Source organism: Anser cygnoides, chromosome 30 (genome assembly GCF_040182565.1).
Source record: "Anser cygnoides isolate HZ-2024a breed goose chromosome 30, Taihu_goose_T2T_genome, whole genome shotgun sequence".
NCBI lineage: Eukaryota > Metazoa > Chordata > Aves > Anseriformes > Anatidae > Anser > Anser cygnoides.
This window is the reverse complement of record NC_089902.1, coordinates 1,004,270-1,022,237: the sequence shown is the minus strand read 5'-3', so window position 1 is coordinate 1,022,237 and position 17,968 is coordinate 1,004,270. Positions and strand designations below refer to the sequence as shown.

General features: G+C 51.3%; 2 protein-coding genes across 2 annotated transcripts; both read left to right on the top strand.

Annotated features, from left to right (window-relative positions):
- Positions 1–815: 815 nt before the first annotated feature.
- On the top strand, positions 816–8,402 carry LOC136787586 (olfactory receptor 14C36-like; the record flags this gene model as incomplete). Its single annotated transcript, XM_066984898.1, has 3 exons — positions 816–819; positions 1,883–2,802; positions 8,373–8,402. Coding segments are annotated over exons 1-3 (954 nt in total), but the record flags the coding sequence as incomplete, so codon positions are not given.
- A 7,306-nt stretch (positions 8,403–15,708) lies between these two features.
- On the top strand, positions 15,709–16,650 carry LOC136787585 (olfactory receptor 14A16-like). The gene has a single exon (XM_066984897.1). The coding sequence runs from the start codon at positions 15,709–15,711 to the stop codon at positions 16,648–16,650; it is 942 nt and encodes a 313-aa protein (XP_066840998.1).
- The last annotated feature ends 1,318 nt before the right edge of the window (positions 16,651–17,968 follow it).

Below are 17,968 nucleotides of genomic sequence, written 5' to 3'. Positions count from 1 at the left end.
TCATAGTAACAGTTATCTGGCCCTGGGCGTCTGGTGGAGAATACACCACGGGGAAGGCGCCTACAAGCTCTGTCGCTGCCCCCACATCACCTTCACGTAACGCCTCCCCTGCTATTTTCGCCCAGAGTCCTGCTCTCTCCGACCCCCCTGATTCGAGTCGCATATCTTTCAAAAATGGATTCTTATTTCTCCCCTCGCCTGCCGCCTCTCCCTCGGGAGTTTCCAGGGGTAGAGGAGGTGCACTGGGTCGTGCCCCCTCTCCCCATCCCCCGGGTGCCTTCATGGTGAATTGTTGGACCGACGGAGGGAGGGGGTACGGATTGGCCTCTTCATCCGCCCTCAACGTTTTGCCCAGCCGCTCTGTTGCAGCGGCTGCTACTTTCTGTTCTACCCGATGTATTGTTAAAGCATTCGTAACAGCCCGCCACGGTTTTGCCAGCTTCTTAGCCGTCTTATTCTCACTAATCATTTCCTCAAACAATATATCACCAAACTTACGCCACTCATCCTCCTCAAACAATGTGTCAGGGTTAATAAAGCAGCCCTTCGCCACCCCATAGGCCACTAACCCCTGTAATTCTTTATGACAATCTATATCTGGCGTCTTACGCTTTTCTAAAAAGCACTTAAGTAAATCTATTGCCGCTTGTTTCTCCATGCTTACTCACGGTGCCGTTGCCCCCGTGCAAAGCGTGTCTTACGCTTTTCTAAAAAGCACTTAAGTAAATCTATTGCCGCTTGTTTCTCCATGCTTACTCACGGTGCCGTTGCCCCCGTACAAAGCTTCCGTTCGCGGCGTTCCGGCGGGACCCGCTATGGGTTCGTCCCGGGCGCTCTTCCCGAGTCGCCTTCTGCTCGCCCCAATCTTATGTTCCGCGGATTCCGGGTTACGTAGTCAGAACCGGCTTTCCCCTTGTACTCCGTCGCCTAATACCGGCTTACTCGTTTAGGGTCCTCGTCCAGCAAGGGTCCCTGTTCGGGCGCCATCTGTTGCCGACGGAGGGAAGACACAAACGCTCAATATGAGTGTTAGGTATGCTTCAGCTTTAATGGATAGCTCAATTGTCTTTTATCGTGTACAGGATAATTAGCTCATACATATTGCAAAAGCCAAGCTCCTTATTCGTGTACAGGATAATTAGCTCATACATATTGCAAAAGCCAAGCTCCTTATTGGTAAGCGTCATCTACTGCCCTATCTGTTAGTTCCGCATTCTTCTATCCGCTAGTTCCCCTTTCTAATCCAACTATAACTCCCAGGGCAGTATGCCCTCTACTATCATTGTTTCTAATTGCCTGGGATTTCTCACAAGAGTTCCCAGACAAGCTGCCTGGGATTTCTCACAAGAGTTCCCAGACAAGCCTTGCGTACGTGCCTTTGCTCTTGTTTTTCTAGACCAGCTGGGTGCGGTAATCCGCCATTTCCTTATCTTGCAGCTGCATGATATCAATGTGATTACGCGCAGCGAGCCAGTCCTCAACACCATTCCTTCTGGCTTCTCCACCTGGCCGTGCTGCTGCTGCTCTTGTTCCCAGGCTGCCTGGGGATGGGGGTTTCACGTGCCCATGGAGTGAGCCCTCGGGGTGCCTGGGGGAAGGGGAGTACGGGGACAGGGTGAGGGGTCTGGAGATGGGTACTTGGAGCCTGGATTCCTCTGCCCTCAGCAGCGTTCAAGCTCTTCTCAGGACAACCTACTTAGTGCAATTGTCCTGCAGTCAAAGAGATGCCAGCACAGAGCAACTGAATCCAATGTAGGAAAGGGCTCTGCCAACTGTCTGTGTGCAACTGCGCAAGTGCATTGAGGGGCTTAATTAAGAAATTGAAATGGTTTTTCTCAGATACCTCTGATATATTATTACTGTATTTCTGTTCCTTTGGCAGGACCCCATGCCCAAAAGCAGGAAATGCCCAACATCAGCTCTGTGAGCGAGTTCCTCCTGCTGGCATTCGCAGACATGCGGGAGCTGCAGCTCCTGCACTTCGCGCTCTTCCTGGGCATCTACCTGGCTGCCCTCCTGGGCAACGGCCTCATCCTCACCGCCGTAGCCTGCGACCACCGCCTCCACACCCCCATGGACTTCTTCCTCCTCAACCTCGCCCTCCTTGACCTGGGCTGCATCTCCACCACTCTCCCCAAAGCCATGGCCAATGCCCTCTGGGACACCAGGGCCATCTCCTATCAAGGCTGTGCTGCACACGTCTTTTTCTTTCTCTTCTTTATATCAGCAGAATATTTTACTCTGACTGTCATGTCCTATGACCGCTACGTTGCCATCTGCAAGCCCCTGCACTACGGGAGCCTCGTGGGCAGCAGAGCTTGTGCCCAGATGGCAGCAGCTGCCTGGGGCAGTGGCTTTCTCAATGCTGTCCTGCACACGGCCACTACATTTTCCCTGCCCCTCTGCCAAGGCAATGCTGTGGACCAGTTCTTCTGTGAAATCCCCCAGATCCTCAAGCTCTCCTGCTCAGGTTCAGACTACCTAAAGGAAGTTAGACTTCTTGTGGTTAGTGCATGTTTAGCATTTGGCTGTTTTGTTTTCATTTTTTTTTCCTATGTGCTGATCTTCAGGGCTGTGCTGAGGATGCCCTCTGAGCAGGGCCGGCACAAAGCCTTTTCCACGTGCCTCCCTCACCTGGCCGTGGTCTCCCTGTTTGTCAGCACGGCCATGTTTGCCCACCTGAAGCCCCCATTCATCTCCTCCCCATCCTTGGACATGGTGGTGTCATTTCTGTACTCGGTGGTGCCTCCAGCATTGAACCCCCTCATCTACAGCATGAGGAACCAGGACCTCAAGGAGGCAGTGAAGAAACTCTTTGCACACATGCTTTTGTGAACCATTAATGTTCACTTGAGTTCCAGGTTTATTTCAGAAACAGGAAAATATTTTTTATTATTTGTCTTTATGAATATTTTCTCCAAGTTGTGGTTTTCGTTTAAATAATGTTATACTTAACATGCTGCCCGTTATATTTCCTAACTTACTTTAACCGAATAGTCTAATGTACTTATAAAACTGGGCTTCACGTGTAGATAAATACAGTAAAGAAAACAGGCGAAATTCATTGTTATCAGCTGCCGTCTCTTCCCATCTCCTGTGCAGCTGGGGGAGCAGCCCCAGCATGCAGGAGGGGCTCAGGGCCCAGAGCCCAGCTGCCACAGGGAGGAGCAGCCCCGCTGGCCCTCGTGGCTGCCCCTCACTGCCCGCTGGGCTCTGCCTCTCTGCTGCCTTCGGGTCGGGGCTGCTGCTTCCCTGGAGCCATGGCCATGGCCAGCAGCAGGACGTGGCCTTTCCACTGCTGCTCTCTTCTGGCTTCCACATTGTGCTTCTTGTATTTGGATAAGCCCTGAGATCTCATGTATGTTGGTGACAGTCCTGTTATCCCTACATTGGCATCTCTTCAATGTCTCTGCACGCCTCTTGCAAACCTGGTTTCAGGAATACACCCAAGGAGCTGCTTCCTGAACAGACCTCTTGCTTTTCTGGGCCTCACAATGGATCAGAACCCCAGAGGGATCAGTGAAGGACCAAGGGCTGCACTGGGAGCTGCCTTCTTGCTTGCCTATGGCCCAGCAAACAGTAACTGGCCTTGACTGGATAGGGACTGTCCCACTGCTGCTGGGTCTGATGGCAAATGGCATCCTGGAGAGGAATCTGGAGCTGCTCTGTGCCTGGGCCAGGCCTCTTGTGCTGGCCTGGGGAGCGGGGCTGGCCCTGCGGGGCACAGGCACTCTGTGCTGGGGATGTCCCAGGCAGGAGAGCAGGGCTCCTGCAGCTTCACGGCCCTCCATCTCCTGAGCCGTGGCTGGCCCCAGCGCGGAGGCTGCTGGGGAGGCCCAGAGCCGCCTTTGTGCCAGCAGCTGCGGTGCCTTCCGAGGGGCTGGGGCTGTGCTGGCCGTGCCCAGAGCCCTGCAGCAGCCTGCGGTGGGCACTGGCCTGGGGCCAGCCCAGCCTGGGCTGCTGGGCTGGGGAGAGGTCCGGGAGGTGGGGAGAGGTGGGCAGGGGCTGGGCTGGGCTGGGCAGTGCCCGGCAGAGGGCAGCAGCAGCGTCAGGGAGCGGTGGCAGCATGCAGGGGAGGGCTCCCAGCAGGGCTTGGTGCTGCAGAGCCAGGGCTGGGGAAGGGAGCCCAGAGCTGCAGGGGCAGGGGACACGAGGCCGCTCGGGGCCCTTGCTGGCCTGGGCAGAGCAGGAAGGGGGCCCAGGGCATTCGTCCCCTCACCGCAGCCTGCCACGACCTGCACGGCGCTCACGGAGCATCCAGGGCCAGGCTGTGCCCTGTGGTGCGCAGGGAGAGGGCAAAGTCTCTCTGAAGAAGAGGCTGAAACTGAAAAGGTCCCTCCGCTGCCCCATGGTGTGACAGGGCCAGGGTGGGACAGGTTACCTTTATTTGATGTAGTTCTTGTGTAATTTGCATTGGTGATGGCACAAAGAGAGAGTTCCTTCACCAGTCATGTACATCCTTCTTCATGTTAGGACACAACTCAACGTTCTTCAGTCTTCTTTATCTCACAGATGAACTGGATTAGGTCTCCTTGATTACTCTGAGGCACAGTGCAATGCTTTTTCCCTTCTGCTACTCCAGCACAATATGTGTGACTTTCCCTTACTCTGCACATTGACCTGACGGGTCATTTCACATTTTTCACTTTCATATCCCTAGTTGGAAGGGGATGATTCCCCAAAGTGGGGCAAGCTGATGGGTTCTGCCTCAGCCATTTGAAGCACGCTATACTTGAGTTTTTCAGCCTGAGTTTGCTAAAGATGACCCAGGACGGTAAATGGATGTTTAGGTGTCTAGTACGAATAATGGAAAGTATCTCAGGTTTCCAAAGGCCATTTCAAATCTAGGTCAATCCCAGGAACTCACAGAAGAAGGGATTTGTCTTTGAAGGGGTTTCCTGTTCTGGGCTGGGCTGCAGTTACAGGGACAAAGACCACTGCTGGCAGTGGAGGTACCCTGGTGTCCTGGTTCCAGTTAGGACAGAGTTAAGTAGCTCATAGTAGCTGGTAGGGTGCTATGTTTTGGATTAGGATGAGAAGAGCGCTGATAACATGCTGCTGTTTTAATTGTTGCAGAGCAGTGTTTACACCAGGCCAAGGACTTTTCGGCTTCTCGCTCTGTCCTGCCAGCGAGCAGGCTGGGGGTGCAGCAGGAGCTGGGAGGGGACAGACCCAGGACAGCTGACCCAAACTGGCCAAAGGGGTATTCCATACCATCTGACGTCATGCTAAACAATATATAGGGGTGGCTGGCCGGGGTGGGGGGCCGGCTGCTCGGGGCAATTGTGGCAAGATATTGCTGCCCGGGTAGAGAACCTGGTTGTAAAGGTACGCCATGTAGATGCTCATGTGCCCAAGAATCGGGCTACTGAAGAACACCAAAACAACCAGCAGGTGGATCAGGCTGCTAAGATTGAAGTGGCTCAGGTGGACCTGGACTGGCAACATAAAGGTGAATTATTTATAGCCCGATGGGCCCATGACACCTCAGGCCATCAAGGTAGAGATGCAACCTACAGATGGGCTCGTGATCGAGGGGTGGACCTGACCATGGACACTATAGCACAGGTTATTCATGACTGTGAAACATGTGCTGCAATCAAGCAAGCCAAACGGTCAAAACCTCTTTGGTATGGAGGACGATGGCTGAAATATAAATATGGAGAGGCCTGGCAGATTGATTACATCACACTCCCTCAAACCCGCAACGGCAAGCGCCACGTACTTACAATGGTGGAAGCAACCACCGGATGGCTGGAAACATATCCTGTGCCCCATGCCACCGCCCGGAACACTATCCTGGGCCTTGAAAAGCAAGTCTTATGGCGACATGGCACCCCAGAGAGAATTGAGTCAGACAACGGGACTCATTTCCGAAACAACCTTATAGACACTTGGGCCAAAGAACATGGTATTGAGTGGGTGTATCACATCCCCTATCATGCACCAGCCTCTGGAAAAGTTGAACGATACAATGGACTGTTGAAGACTACACTGAAAGCAATGGGTGCTGGGACATTCAAAAATTGGGATACACACTTGGCAAAGGCCACCTGGTTAGTCAATACCAGGGGATCTGCCAACCGAGCTGGACCTGCCCAATCAAACCTGTTACGCACTGTAGAAGGGGATAAAGTTCCTGTAGTGCACGTAAGAAACATGCTGGGTAAAACAGTCTGGGCTACTCCTGCCTCAGGAAAAGGCAAACCCATTCGTGGAATTGCTTTTGCTCAGGGACCTGGATGCACTTGGTGGGTAATGCAAAAGAATGGGGAGGTCCGGTGTGTACCTCAAGGGGATTTGATACTGGGTGAGAATAGCCCATGAGTTGAATTGTAGTATGTTAATTATTATATAATAATGTATGTCATCACTACCATGATTGCTATATATCATAGATGAAAATGGTGATTAATTAGAATGTATTGGACAGAGTGTAACCTGAGCATGACATAAATGGTATGGAATAAGGGGTGGATATCTGTCCTGGTTCCAGTTAGGACAGAGTTAAGTAGCTCATAGTAGCTGGTAGGGTGCTATGTTTTGGATTAGGATGAGAAGAGCGCTGATAACATGCTGATGTTTTAATTGTTGCAGAGCAGTGCTTACACCAGGCCAAGGACTTTTCGGCTTCTCGCTCTGTCCTGCCAGCGAGCAGGCTGGGGGTGCAGCAGGAGCTGGGAGGGGACAGACCCAGGACAGCTGACCCAAACTGGCCAAAGGGGTATTCCATACCATCTGACGTCATGCTAAACAATATATAGGGGTGGCTGGCTGGGGTGGGGGGCCGGCTGCTCGGGAATAGGCTGGGCATCGGTCAGCGGGTGGTGAGCAATTGCATTGTGCATCACTTGTTTTCTTATACATTATTATTGTTAATACTATTACCATTATCACTATTATTATTATTATTGTTATTATTATTTTCCTGTCTTAATAAACTGTCTTTATCTCAACTCACAGGCTTCACTTTCCCGTTTCTCTCCCCCATCCCAGAGAGGGAGGGGGGAGGGTGAGCGAACGGCTGTGTGGTGTTTAGCTGCCAGCCGGGTTAAACCACAACAATCGGTCAGCGGGTGGTGAGCAATTGCATTGTGCATCACTTGTTTTCTTACACATTATTATTGTTAATACTATTACCATTATCACTATTATTATTATTATTGTTATTATTATTTTCCTGTCTTAATAAACTGTCTTTATCTCAACTCACAGGCTTCACTTTCCCGTTTCTCTCCCCCATCCCAGAGAGGGAGGGGGGAGGGTGAGCGAACGGCTGTGTGGTGTTTAGCTGCCAGCCGGGTTAAACCACAACAGTCCTTTTGGCGCCCAACGTGGGGCCCGAAGGGTTGAGATGTCGACAAATCTGACCAGAGTGTGTTAAACTAAAATTGGTATAAGTATTGGACCTGCTTAATAGTTGCTAGTCACGATGTTGATTGCCTTAATCTCCAGTCTGCTGTACCTGTATTCCAAATTGAGTTTTATGGTGCGTTACTTTCTGTATGTGCTCCCTGTTGCACTGTTTATCCTTTCCGGGCCCTGGTTTAAGATTGTTATGGTACTGTGCGGTGTAGCAATGGCTTATGAAATGATGAAATATCTGGTCACGACTTTAACCTGGTATTTGTACTCAGCACTGATGTCGACTCTATACTTTGGAACCCATATCTCGGAAACTATTAGCAATTACACCTATTGCCTGTTTTCATTAGGGAGCCAATCTGTGAAGGGGACAGGGGAAGACATGTTTCCCTACCTGTTCACTCTCCCTTTCTCCTTCACCACCACCCTCTTATCCCCCGAGTTAGTTACGGTGGTTCTCCGAGATGTTGAATATCCTTGGGATACTCAGACCAGCCTGCTCTTGTTGTTATGTCTCCTGAATGCGCTTCAGATTTTGTGGAGGGTTAAACAACTACTTAGGAATCTCATCCGGAGATCTGTCTTGAGGCGGGATAGTTGCGAGTGGCAGGGAGTGTGGGAGGATATGGGCAGGTTTCTAGAGCAGTGGTCACCTCCAGTGTTTTGGACATTCACCCCTGAACAACTGCAAAATCCTAAAAAGCTGGCAGAATGCTTGAAAAAAAGGTGTCATGACTCTGGCAGTGCCAAAGTGACACAAATCACTGTAGCGTGCTGGGGTCTGGCTTGTGCCTATCGAGCTGCAATTGATGCTACTATCAACCTAGTGACAGCTCCTGCAACCGCTCCAGTTCCAGCTCCTGCAGCCGCTCCAGCTCCTGCAGCCGCTCCAGCTGCAGCTCCTGCAGCCGCTCCAGCTCCAGCTCCTGCAGCCGCTCCAGCTCCTGCAGCCGCTCCAGCTCCAGCTCCTGCAGCCGTTCCAGTTCCAGCTCCTGCAGCCGCTCCAGCTCCTGCAGCCGCTCCAGTTCCAGCTCCTGCAGCTACTCCAGCTCCTGCAGCCGCTCCAGCTCCAGCTCCTGCAGCCGCTCCAGCTCCTGCAGCCGCTCCAGCTCCAGCTCCTGCAGCCGCTCCAGCTCCAGCTCCTGCAGCCACTCCAGCTCCTGCAGCCGTTCCGGCTCCTGCAGCCGCTCCAGCTCCAGCCCCTGCAGCCGCTCCAGCTCCAGCCCCTGCAGCCACTCCAGCTCCAGCTCCTGCAGCCGCTCCAGCTCCAGCCCCTGCAGCCGCTCCAGCTCCTGCAGCTGCCCCAGCTCGTGCAGCTGCTCCCACTCCTGTGGCTGGGTCAGAGAAACGAGCTGTAGCAGTGCAAGTTGACCCCGCAGAGGGTATTCCAACCCCTGTGGCAGACCCTGTGTCTGGGTCAGAGAAACGAGCTGTAGCAGTGCAAGTTGCCCCTGTAGACAAGGTGAAAAAATGGGATAGAGGCTCAGGTCGTTTAAAACGCAGACAGTCTTCTGCTAAGTCTGGGCGTAGTGAAGACGAGGCTGGGCCATCAAAGGTGCAGGAGACTGAAGATGAGGATGAGGATGTCGAAAAATCAACAGTAACTACCCGAACTCTATACCAGCGTGAGCTACGAGATGTGCGAAAAGATTTTGGTCGCTGTATAGGTGAGCAGCTTGTCGCCTGGCTGCTCCGGTGCTGGGACACCGGAGCCAATTATGTGGAATTAGAGGGCAAGGAAGCCAGGCGGCTGGGATCCCTTGCTAGGGACGCAGGCATTGACAAAGCAATTGGAGATTGAGCACGATCTCGCAGCCTCTGGAGGCGTCTCCTGTCAGCTGTGCAGGAAAGGTATCCCTTCAAGGAAGAACTTGTATGTCTACCAGGCAAATGGACCACCATGGAGAAGGGAATTCAGTACCTGAAGGAATTGGCCGTACGGGAAGTAATTTATAAGGACCTAGACGACGCACAAACATCCGCAGATCCAGATGCAGTCCGGTGTACACTACCCATGTGGCGGAAGTTTGTACGGAGTGCACCATCATCATGTGCCAGCTCATTGGTAATACTAGCCTGGAAAGCGCAGGAGAATCCCCCAGTGAATGAAGTGACTAAAATACTCCGGCAGTACGAAGGAAATCTCTCCTCTTCCCTACAGGCCTGTGTCTCGGCTGTGGAGAAACTCTCTGAAGAGGTCCACCAACTTAAAGAGAATTTATCTTCCCCTCCACCTGAACAAACCAGTGTCCACCAGCTAAAAGAGAATGCTTTGGAGAAACTTTCTGAAAAGATCCACCAACTTGAAGAAAGATTATCTTCCCCTCCACCTGAACGAACCAGTGTCCACCAGCTAAAAGAGAATACTTTGGAGAAACTTTCTGAAAAGATCCACCAACTTGAAGAGAGATTATTTTCCTCCCCACCTGTACAAACCAGTGTCTCAGCTATTAGGGGTAAACGTTCATCTATGCAAGGAAGACAATATGGTGGGCACACACACCGCGCCACCCTGTGGTTTTACCTCCGTGACCATGGAGAGGCCATGAGAAAATGGGATGGAAAATCTACTGCGACCCTAGAGGCACGGGTACGTGAATTGCAAAAGAAAACAATTGGGAAAAAGGGGTTCTCTGAAAAGTTTGCTGCTCCAACTTCCAGCAGGCAGTCCTTTAAACACAGAAACGAAGACTCTGACCAGGACTAGAGGGGCCCTGCCTCCAGCCAGGGGGAGGAAAGGGACAATCGAGTTTATTGGACTGTGTGGATTCGATGGCCTGGCACGTCAGACGCACAGAAGTATAAGGCTTTAGTAGACACCGGTGCACAATGTACTCTAATGCCATCAAGCTATAAAGGGCCAGAGCCCATCTGTATTTATGGTGTGACGGGGGGATCCCAGCAGTTAACTGTATTGGAGGCTGAGGTGAGTCTAACCGGGAATGAGTGGCAAAAGCACCGTATTGTGACTGGCCCAGATGCTCCGTGCATCCTTGGCATAGACTATCTTAGAAGAGGATATTTCAAGGACCCAAAAGGGTTCCGCTGGGCTTTTGGCATAGCTGCCTTAGAGACAGAGGACATTAAACAGTTGTCTACCTCTCCCGGTCTCTCAGAGGACCCTTCTGTTGTGGGGTTGCTGAGGGTTGAAGAACAGCAAGTGCCGATCGCTACCACAACTGTGCACCGGCGGCAATATCGCACCAACCGAGACTCCCTGAGTCCCATCCATAAGCTAGTTCGTCAACTGGAGAGCCAAGGAGTGATCAGCAAGACTCATTCACCTTTTAATAGTCCCATATGGCCAGTGCGAAAGTCTAATGGTGAGTGGAGACTAACAGTGGACTATCGTGGGCTGAACGAAGTCACGCCACCACTGAGTGCTGCAGTGCCGGACATGCTAGAAATCCAGTATGAACTGGAATCAAAGGCAGCCAAGTGGTATGCCACAATTGATTTCGCTAATGCATTTTTCTCCATCCCTCTAGCAGCACAGTGCAGGCCACAGTTTGCTTTCACTTGGAGGGGAGTCCAATATACTAGGAATCGGCTGCCCCAGGGGTGGAAATACAGCCCTACCATTTGCCATGGACTGATCCAGTCTGCGCTGGAGCAGGGGGAAGCTCCTGAACACCTGCAGTACATCAATGACATCATTGTGTGGGGTGACACTGCAGAGGAAGTTTTCGAGAAAGGGAAGACAATAGTCCAAATCCTTCTGAAGGCCGGTTTTGCCATAAAAACGAATAATGTTAAAGGACCTGCACGAGAGATCCAGTTTTTAGGAATAAAATGGCAAGATGGACGTCGTCAAATCCCAATGGATGTGATCAACAAAATAACAGCTATGTCTCCACCAACTAGCAAAAAAGAAACACAAACTTTCCTAGGTGTCGTGGGGTTTTGGAGAATGCATATTCCAAATTACAGTCTGATTGTAAACCCGCTCTACCAAGTAACCCGTAAGAAGAATTCTTTTGAATGGGGCCCTGAGCAACGACAAGCCTTTGAACAAATTAAGCAGGAAATAGTTCATGCAGTAGCCCTCGGGCCAGTCCGAACAGGACCAGATGTAAAGAATGTGCTCTACACCGCAGCCGGGGAGAATGGTCCCACCTGGAGCCTCTGGCAGAAAGAACCTGGGGAAACTCGAGGTCGACCCCTGGGGTTTTGGAGTCGGGGATACAGAAGATCTGAGGCCCGCTATACTCCAACTGAAAAGGAGATATTGGCAGCATATGAAGGAGTTCGATCTGCTTCGGAAGTGGTCGGTACTGAAGTGCAGCTCCCCCTGGCACCCCGACTGCCGGTACTAGGCTGGATGTTCAAAGGAAGGGTCCCCTCTACACATCATGCAACTGATGCCACATGGAGCAAGTGGGTTGCACTGATTACTCAGCGGGCTCGAATAGGAAACCCCAGTCGCCCAGGAATCTTGGAAGTGATTATGGACTGGCCAGAAGGCAAATGCTTTGGGATATCATCAGAGGAGGAGGTGGTTCGTGCTGAAGAAGCCCCACTGTACAACAAGCTACCAGAAAATGAGAAGAAATATGCCTTGTTCACTGACGGGTCCTGTTGTATTGTGGGAAAGCATCGGAGATGGAAAGCTGCTGTATGGAGTCCTACACGACGAGTTGCAGAAGATGCTGAGGGAGAAGGTGAATCGAGTCAGTTTGCATGTTAATTATTATATAATACTGTATGTCATCACTACCATGATTGCTATATATCATAGATGAAAATGGTGATTAATTACAAGGTATTGGAAAGAGTGTCACCTGAGCATGACATAAATGGTATGGAATAAGGGGTGGATATCTGTCCTGGTTCCAGTTAGGACAGAGTTAATTTTCCTCCTAGTAGCTGGTAGGGTGCTATGTTTTGGATTAGGATGAGAAGAGCACTGATAACATGCTGATGTTTTAATTGTTACAGAGCAGTGTTTTTAAACCAAGCCAAGGACTTTTCGGCTTCTCGCTCTGTCCTGCCAGCGAGCAGGCTGGGGGTGCAGCAGGAGCTGGGAGGGGACAGACCCAGGACAGCTGACCCAAACTGGCCAAAGGGGTATTCCATACCATCTGACGTCATGATAAAAAATATATAGGGGTGGCTGGCCGGGGTGGGGGGCCGGCTGCTCAGGGATAGGCTGGGCATCGGTCAGCGGGTGGTGGGCAATTGCATTGTGCATCACTTGTTTACTTACACATTATTATTATTAATACTATTATCATTATCACTATTATTATTATTATTGTTATTATTATATTCCTGTCTTAATAAACTGTCTTTATCTCAACTCACCAGCTTCACTTTCCCGTTTCTCTCCCCCATCTGAGAGAGGGAGGGGGGAGGGTGAACGAACGGCTGTGTGGTGTTTAGCTGCCAGCCGGGTTAAACCACAACAGCTGGGCATGCTAGAACTTCATTCAGTACGAACTGCAGTCAAAGGCAGCCAAGCGCTATGCCACCATTAATATTGCTAATGCATTTTTCTCCATCCCTTTGGCAGCAGTGTGAAGGCCACACTTTGCTTTCAGTTGGAGGGGCGTCCTGTCCACCTGGAATGGACTGCGCCAGGGGTAGAAACACAGCCCTACCATTTGCCATGGGCTGATCCAGACTGCCCTGGAAGAGGGGGAAGCTCCTGAACACCTCCAGTACATTGATGTCATCATCACATGGGGCAACACAGCTCAAGAAGTATTTGAGAAAGGGAAGAAAATAGTCCTAATCCTTCTGAAAGCTTGTATTGCCCTAAACCAAAGTAAGGTCAAGGGATCTGCACAGGAGATCCTAATGCAGGCTGGTCAGGTTCAGGGGGACCCCTGCTTGGGGAAAGGTTGGGCATCGGTCAGTGGGTGATGAGCAATTGCATTGTGCATCACTTGCTTTATACATATAATAATAATAAAAATAAAAATTATTATTATTTATTAGTAGTATTGTTAAAGTTATTACTATCTATTCAATTTCTGTCCATTTAAACTACCTTTATTTCAACCCATTTTCTTTTGGGGGTGGGTGTCAACTAACATCTGTGTGGTGCTGAGGTGCCTGACGGGTTAAAGCACAATGTGTTTGACAACCACAGTCCAACAGCACAAATCACACTTGTAAAAATCAGTCTCTGACTTCTACAAAGAGGAGCAGTCGGCGATGATGTCAGCCTGCTTCAGACACCACAGCCCAGCAGAGACCCTGCTGCCTTCGGGAGCTGTCAGCCCTGAGGCACTGGGGACACCTCGAGGGAGCCCAATGGCACAGAGCAAGCGATGCCATGGTCGGGTGCTGTGCTGCTGAGCTGGGCCGGGCTCCTGGGCCCAAGGGGAGCTCGTGGCAAGCGGGCAGTGCTGCAAAGAGACAGCTGTGCCCAGGAGCAGCTCCTGTGCACAGCACAGAAGAGCTGGGGGCTCTGACCGCAGCTGGCACGGGGACAGGAGAGCAGGAGAGAGGGCTTGGAGGCAGTGAGGAGCGCAGCAACAGAGGGCAGCGTGTGGCAGGACAGATCTGCAGGCCCTTGGCACCGTGAGTCTCTGGCAGCAGGGCCATGCAGGTGGGGTTGCCAGAGGGGTCTTCTACAGCTGGCACATCTGATGCCTGATAGCATCTGTCGGGATAGTTGTCTCTCTGTTTCTCCAGAAATGAGTACAAAATGCTTTAGAGAATGGCATTTATGATTGCATTTTTCAAGAGAAAGACCAAGGCAGGGGCTACCAGAAAGGCAAGACTTTTTCTGTCGGATGTGCTTTCAGATTCCTGCAGTGGAGGGGAGGCAGGTTTCACGGTAATGAGTTGTCAGGATTTTGCAGGAGACTGAGACTCCTGGAACATGGCAGTGAGGGACCAATATGTCATCAATGAACTTCATAAAGTCCCTTCCCACACATCAGCCCACAGACTGCACCAACATCATCACTGTGGTCCTCTCAGGCTTTATCCTAGGTGATCTTTATGAGCTACAAAAGCCCTGATACGCCCTGCCTTTGGAAGGTGTCCGCAGGCTTGAGGTGAGCACAGATCGTTTGCAATGAGCAGGAGCTGCCTCCTCTGCAGGCAGAGCTGCAGCACAGGAGGGTGTGCTGAGTGTCCGTCTGTCCCTCCCTGGCCTTGCCTCCCCTGGCAGCAGCACGCTGCCATTCCTGCTGGCTTCTCCACCTGGCCGTGCTGCTGCTGCTCTTGTTCCCAGGCTGCCTGGGGATGGGGGTTTCACCTGCCCATGGGGTGAGCCCTCGGGGTGCTTGGGGGAAGGGGAGTACGGGGACAGGGTGAGGGGTCTGGAGGTGGGCCCTTGGAGCCAGGATTCCTCTGCTCTCAGCAGTGTCCTGGTTCTTTTCATTTGAACAACTGAGTACAGCTTTCCTGCAGCTCTCACAGGGCAGCTGAGACCAGCACTGAGGGACACATTGCCTGTCATCACTAAAGGACACTGCACTATAGGGCCCGTCCCTTTTTTCTGAGGATCCACAAAGTTTCCCTTCAAGTGCAGGAGAAATGCCCACGATTTCTCTTTTAGAAAAACTCAGCAGTAGCCAGCTTCTGTAGGCACTGGAACAGCTACCCCAGGGAAGCGTTCACAGCGCTGAGGCTGTCAGAATTCAACAAACATTTGGGCAACCCCCTCAGGCATATGGACTGATTTTTGGGTGTTCTTGTACAGATTCAGGGGTGGGATCTGATGATCCTTGTGGAACCCTTCCAAGTCAGGATATTCTACAGCTTCTAGAGGATTCTACAACTCTAGGAAAATAGGAGGAGAATTGTCCTGGAGCTCAAAGACCTGCCAACACAGGGCAGCTGGACCAGGACTGATGGACTGACTGCCTCTCCTCTCTGAAGGGCACTCTGCTCTAACAAGGCAGTATATGTGACTCTGAGGACCTACAGGGTTTCACTTGGAGTGCAGCAGAAAGCCCAGGATTTATGCCTTAGAAACACTCCTCAGGTGTGGTGGGACAGCTGAACAAAGAGGACAAATCAAACAAACAAAGAAACAAATAAATAAGTAAATCTCCACACGTCTGCTCTGTGATGAACTAGGAGCAAAACTGGGGAAATCTCTTCTATATCAGGAGTGAAGTGAATCTGAGACTACCCCATGTTCCTACCATGTTGCTACCTTCAGCTATGACTGATTCTTCCATTGCCCACAGAAGAGTACTCTTCTCGCAGAGAAACTCAGAATCAGTTCGAAGTCAGTAAAGGGAACTTCAAAATACCTGCCTGCAAGTGGACAATCTTTTTGATGTCTTTTAATGAGAAAATTGAATTTTCCTCTGATAAGTCTGTTGTACGTTATTACTGTTCTTTCTCTTTGTGCAGGACCACATCCCAAAAAAGCAGATGTCCAACATCAGCTCTGTGAGCGAGTTCCTCCTGCTGGCATTCACAGACACGCGGGAGCTGCAGCTCCTGCACTTTGCGCTCTTCCTGGGCATCTACCTGGCTGCCCTCCTGGGCAACGGCCTCATCCTCACCGCCGTCGCCTGCGACCACCGCCTCCACACCCCCATGTACTTCTTCCTCCTCAACCTCGCCCTCCTCGACCTGGGCTGCATCTCCACCACTCTCCCCAAAGCCATGGCCAATGCCCTCTGGGACACCAGGGCCATCTCCTATCAAGGATGTGCTGTCCAAGTCCTCTTTTTAGTCTTCTTGCTTGGAGCAGAGTTTTCCCTTCTCACGGTCATGTCCTATGACCGCTACGTTGCCATCTGCAAGCCCCTGCACTATGGGAGCCTCGTGGGCAGCAGAGCTTGTGCCCAGATGGCAGCAGCTGCCTGGGGCAGTGGCTTTCTCAATGCTGTCCTGCACACGGCCACTACATTTTCCCTGCCCCTCTGCCAAGGCAATGCTGTGGACCAGTTCTTCTGTGAGATCCCCCAGATCCTCAAGCTCTCCTGCTCAGATGCATACCTCAGGGAAGCTGGGCTTACTGCAGTCACCTTCTGTTTAGGTATTGGTTGCTTCGTCTTCATTGTGCTGTCCTATGTCCAGATTTTCAGGGCTGTGATGAGGATGCCGTCTGAGCAGGGCAGGCACAAAGCCTTTTCCATTTGCCTCCCTCACCTGGCCGTGGTGTCCCTGTTTATCAGTACTGGCATGTTTGCCTACCTGAAGCCCCCCTCCATCTCCTCCCCATCCCTGAACATGGTGTTGTCATTTCTGTACTCAGTGGTGCCTCCAGCAGTGAACCCCCTCATCTACAGCATCAGGAATAAGGAACTAAGGAATTCAGTGAAGACAGTTCTAGAATACACAATTCTTCAATATATTTACATATAATAATATGCATAAAATCAAAATTCCTATGTTTCCTCAAAAAAATGTAAGACAATTTTTTGTTAATATTTGTCTGTACTATTATATTCTGAAAATCTTGTTTCTGATTTAAATAATATATTTTTTATCCTCCTACTTGTTAATCATTTTCCCAGAGATGCCAGATTCCTGTATAGATATACCCAATAAGGAAGTCATCAGAAGCTCATTGCACTCAGCTGCTGTCTCTTCCCATCTCCTTTGCAGCTGGGGGAGCAGCCCCAGCACGCAGGAGGGCTCAGGGCCCCTGCTGCTTCCCTGGAGCCATGGCCATGGCCAGCAGCAGGACGTGGCCTTTCAACTGCTGCTCTCTTTTGCCTTCCAGTGTGTTCCTCCTGTGCTCTTGTATCTGTGTTAGTGTTGAGGTCTCATGTACCTTGGTGACAGTCCTGTTCTCTCTGCAGTGACATCCCTGTGGCTGCAGGCAGCAGCAGGCACTGTGCAGCCCTGGCTCACAGCTGGCCTCCGGGCTAGCACCACAGTAACAAAAGGGGCTGCTCAGGGCAAACCCAGAAGCCTGGGCACCTCTTCCAAATGTGCTATCAGGAACAGAGCCAAGGGGTTGCTCCCTGCTCTTCTGTTTTCTGGGCTTCTTCATGGAGGGAAGGACACAGGCTGAAAGTCCCAGGGCGGTCTGTGAGGGACCAAGGGCTGGACCAAGAACTCCCTTTATGGTGGCACTTACCCAAGCAGATGACAACTGGTCTTGGACTCATCTGCATGGGACTGTGCCCCCTGCAGTGGGGCTGATGGCAGATTCCAGCCTGGAGAGGAATCTGGAGCTGGCAGGAGATGTCAGGGGATCTGCAGGGACAATGTGCTCAGTGGGTAGTGATTAGGACCTCTTAAAATGAGTGACCATCCAAGGAAGAGTCTTTTAGGGGGAAAAGTGAATCTGAGGTGTCCAGAGGCTAAGGAGGGCTCTGCAACACCAGGGGAGGCTGTGAAGAGCCAGCGGGTGAAGGCCCATAAGACTGCAGAGTAATTGGGGAGACCTTATTTAAAGCCCTGAAGAAGACGCAATACTTCATCATCTCTGCAGCCTGCCCCCAAGAAATTTCTACCCTCTCTTGGAAAGATGACCCCATTATTTATTGCTGAGCACCACGTTACTGAGTTCCACCTGGAAGGCAGGGCTAGGCATTGGGGATGGCAGGAGGAAGACTTGTGTGAAGACTATGAAAAACATGGAAATTCAGGGCTTTAGAAGATCCTTAAAGTCCTGCCTGGGTCCCCAGATGGAAAGCAATGTATGTCTGTGGGTGGAGGAGGAGGAGGCGAG

Excerpts from the sequence above, each read along its gene's own strand:
- LOC136787585 (XM_066984897.1), top strand. The coding sequence starts at position 15,709 with ATGTCCAACATCAGCTCTGTGAGCGAGTTCCTCCTGCTGGCATTCACA.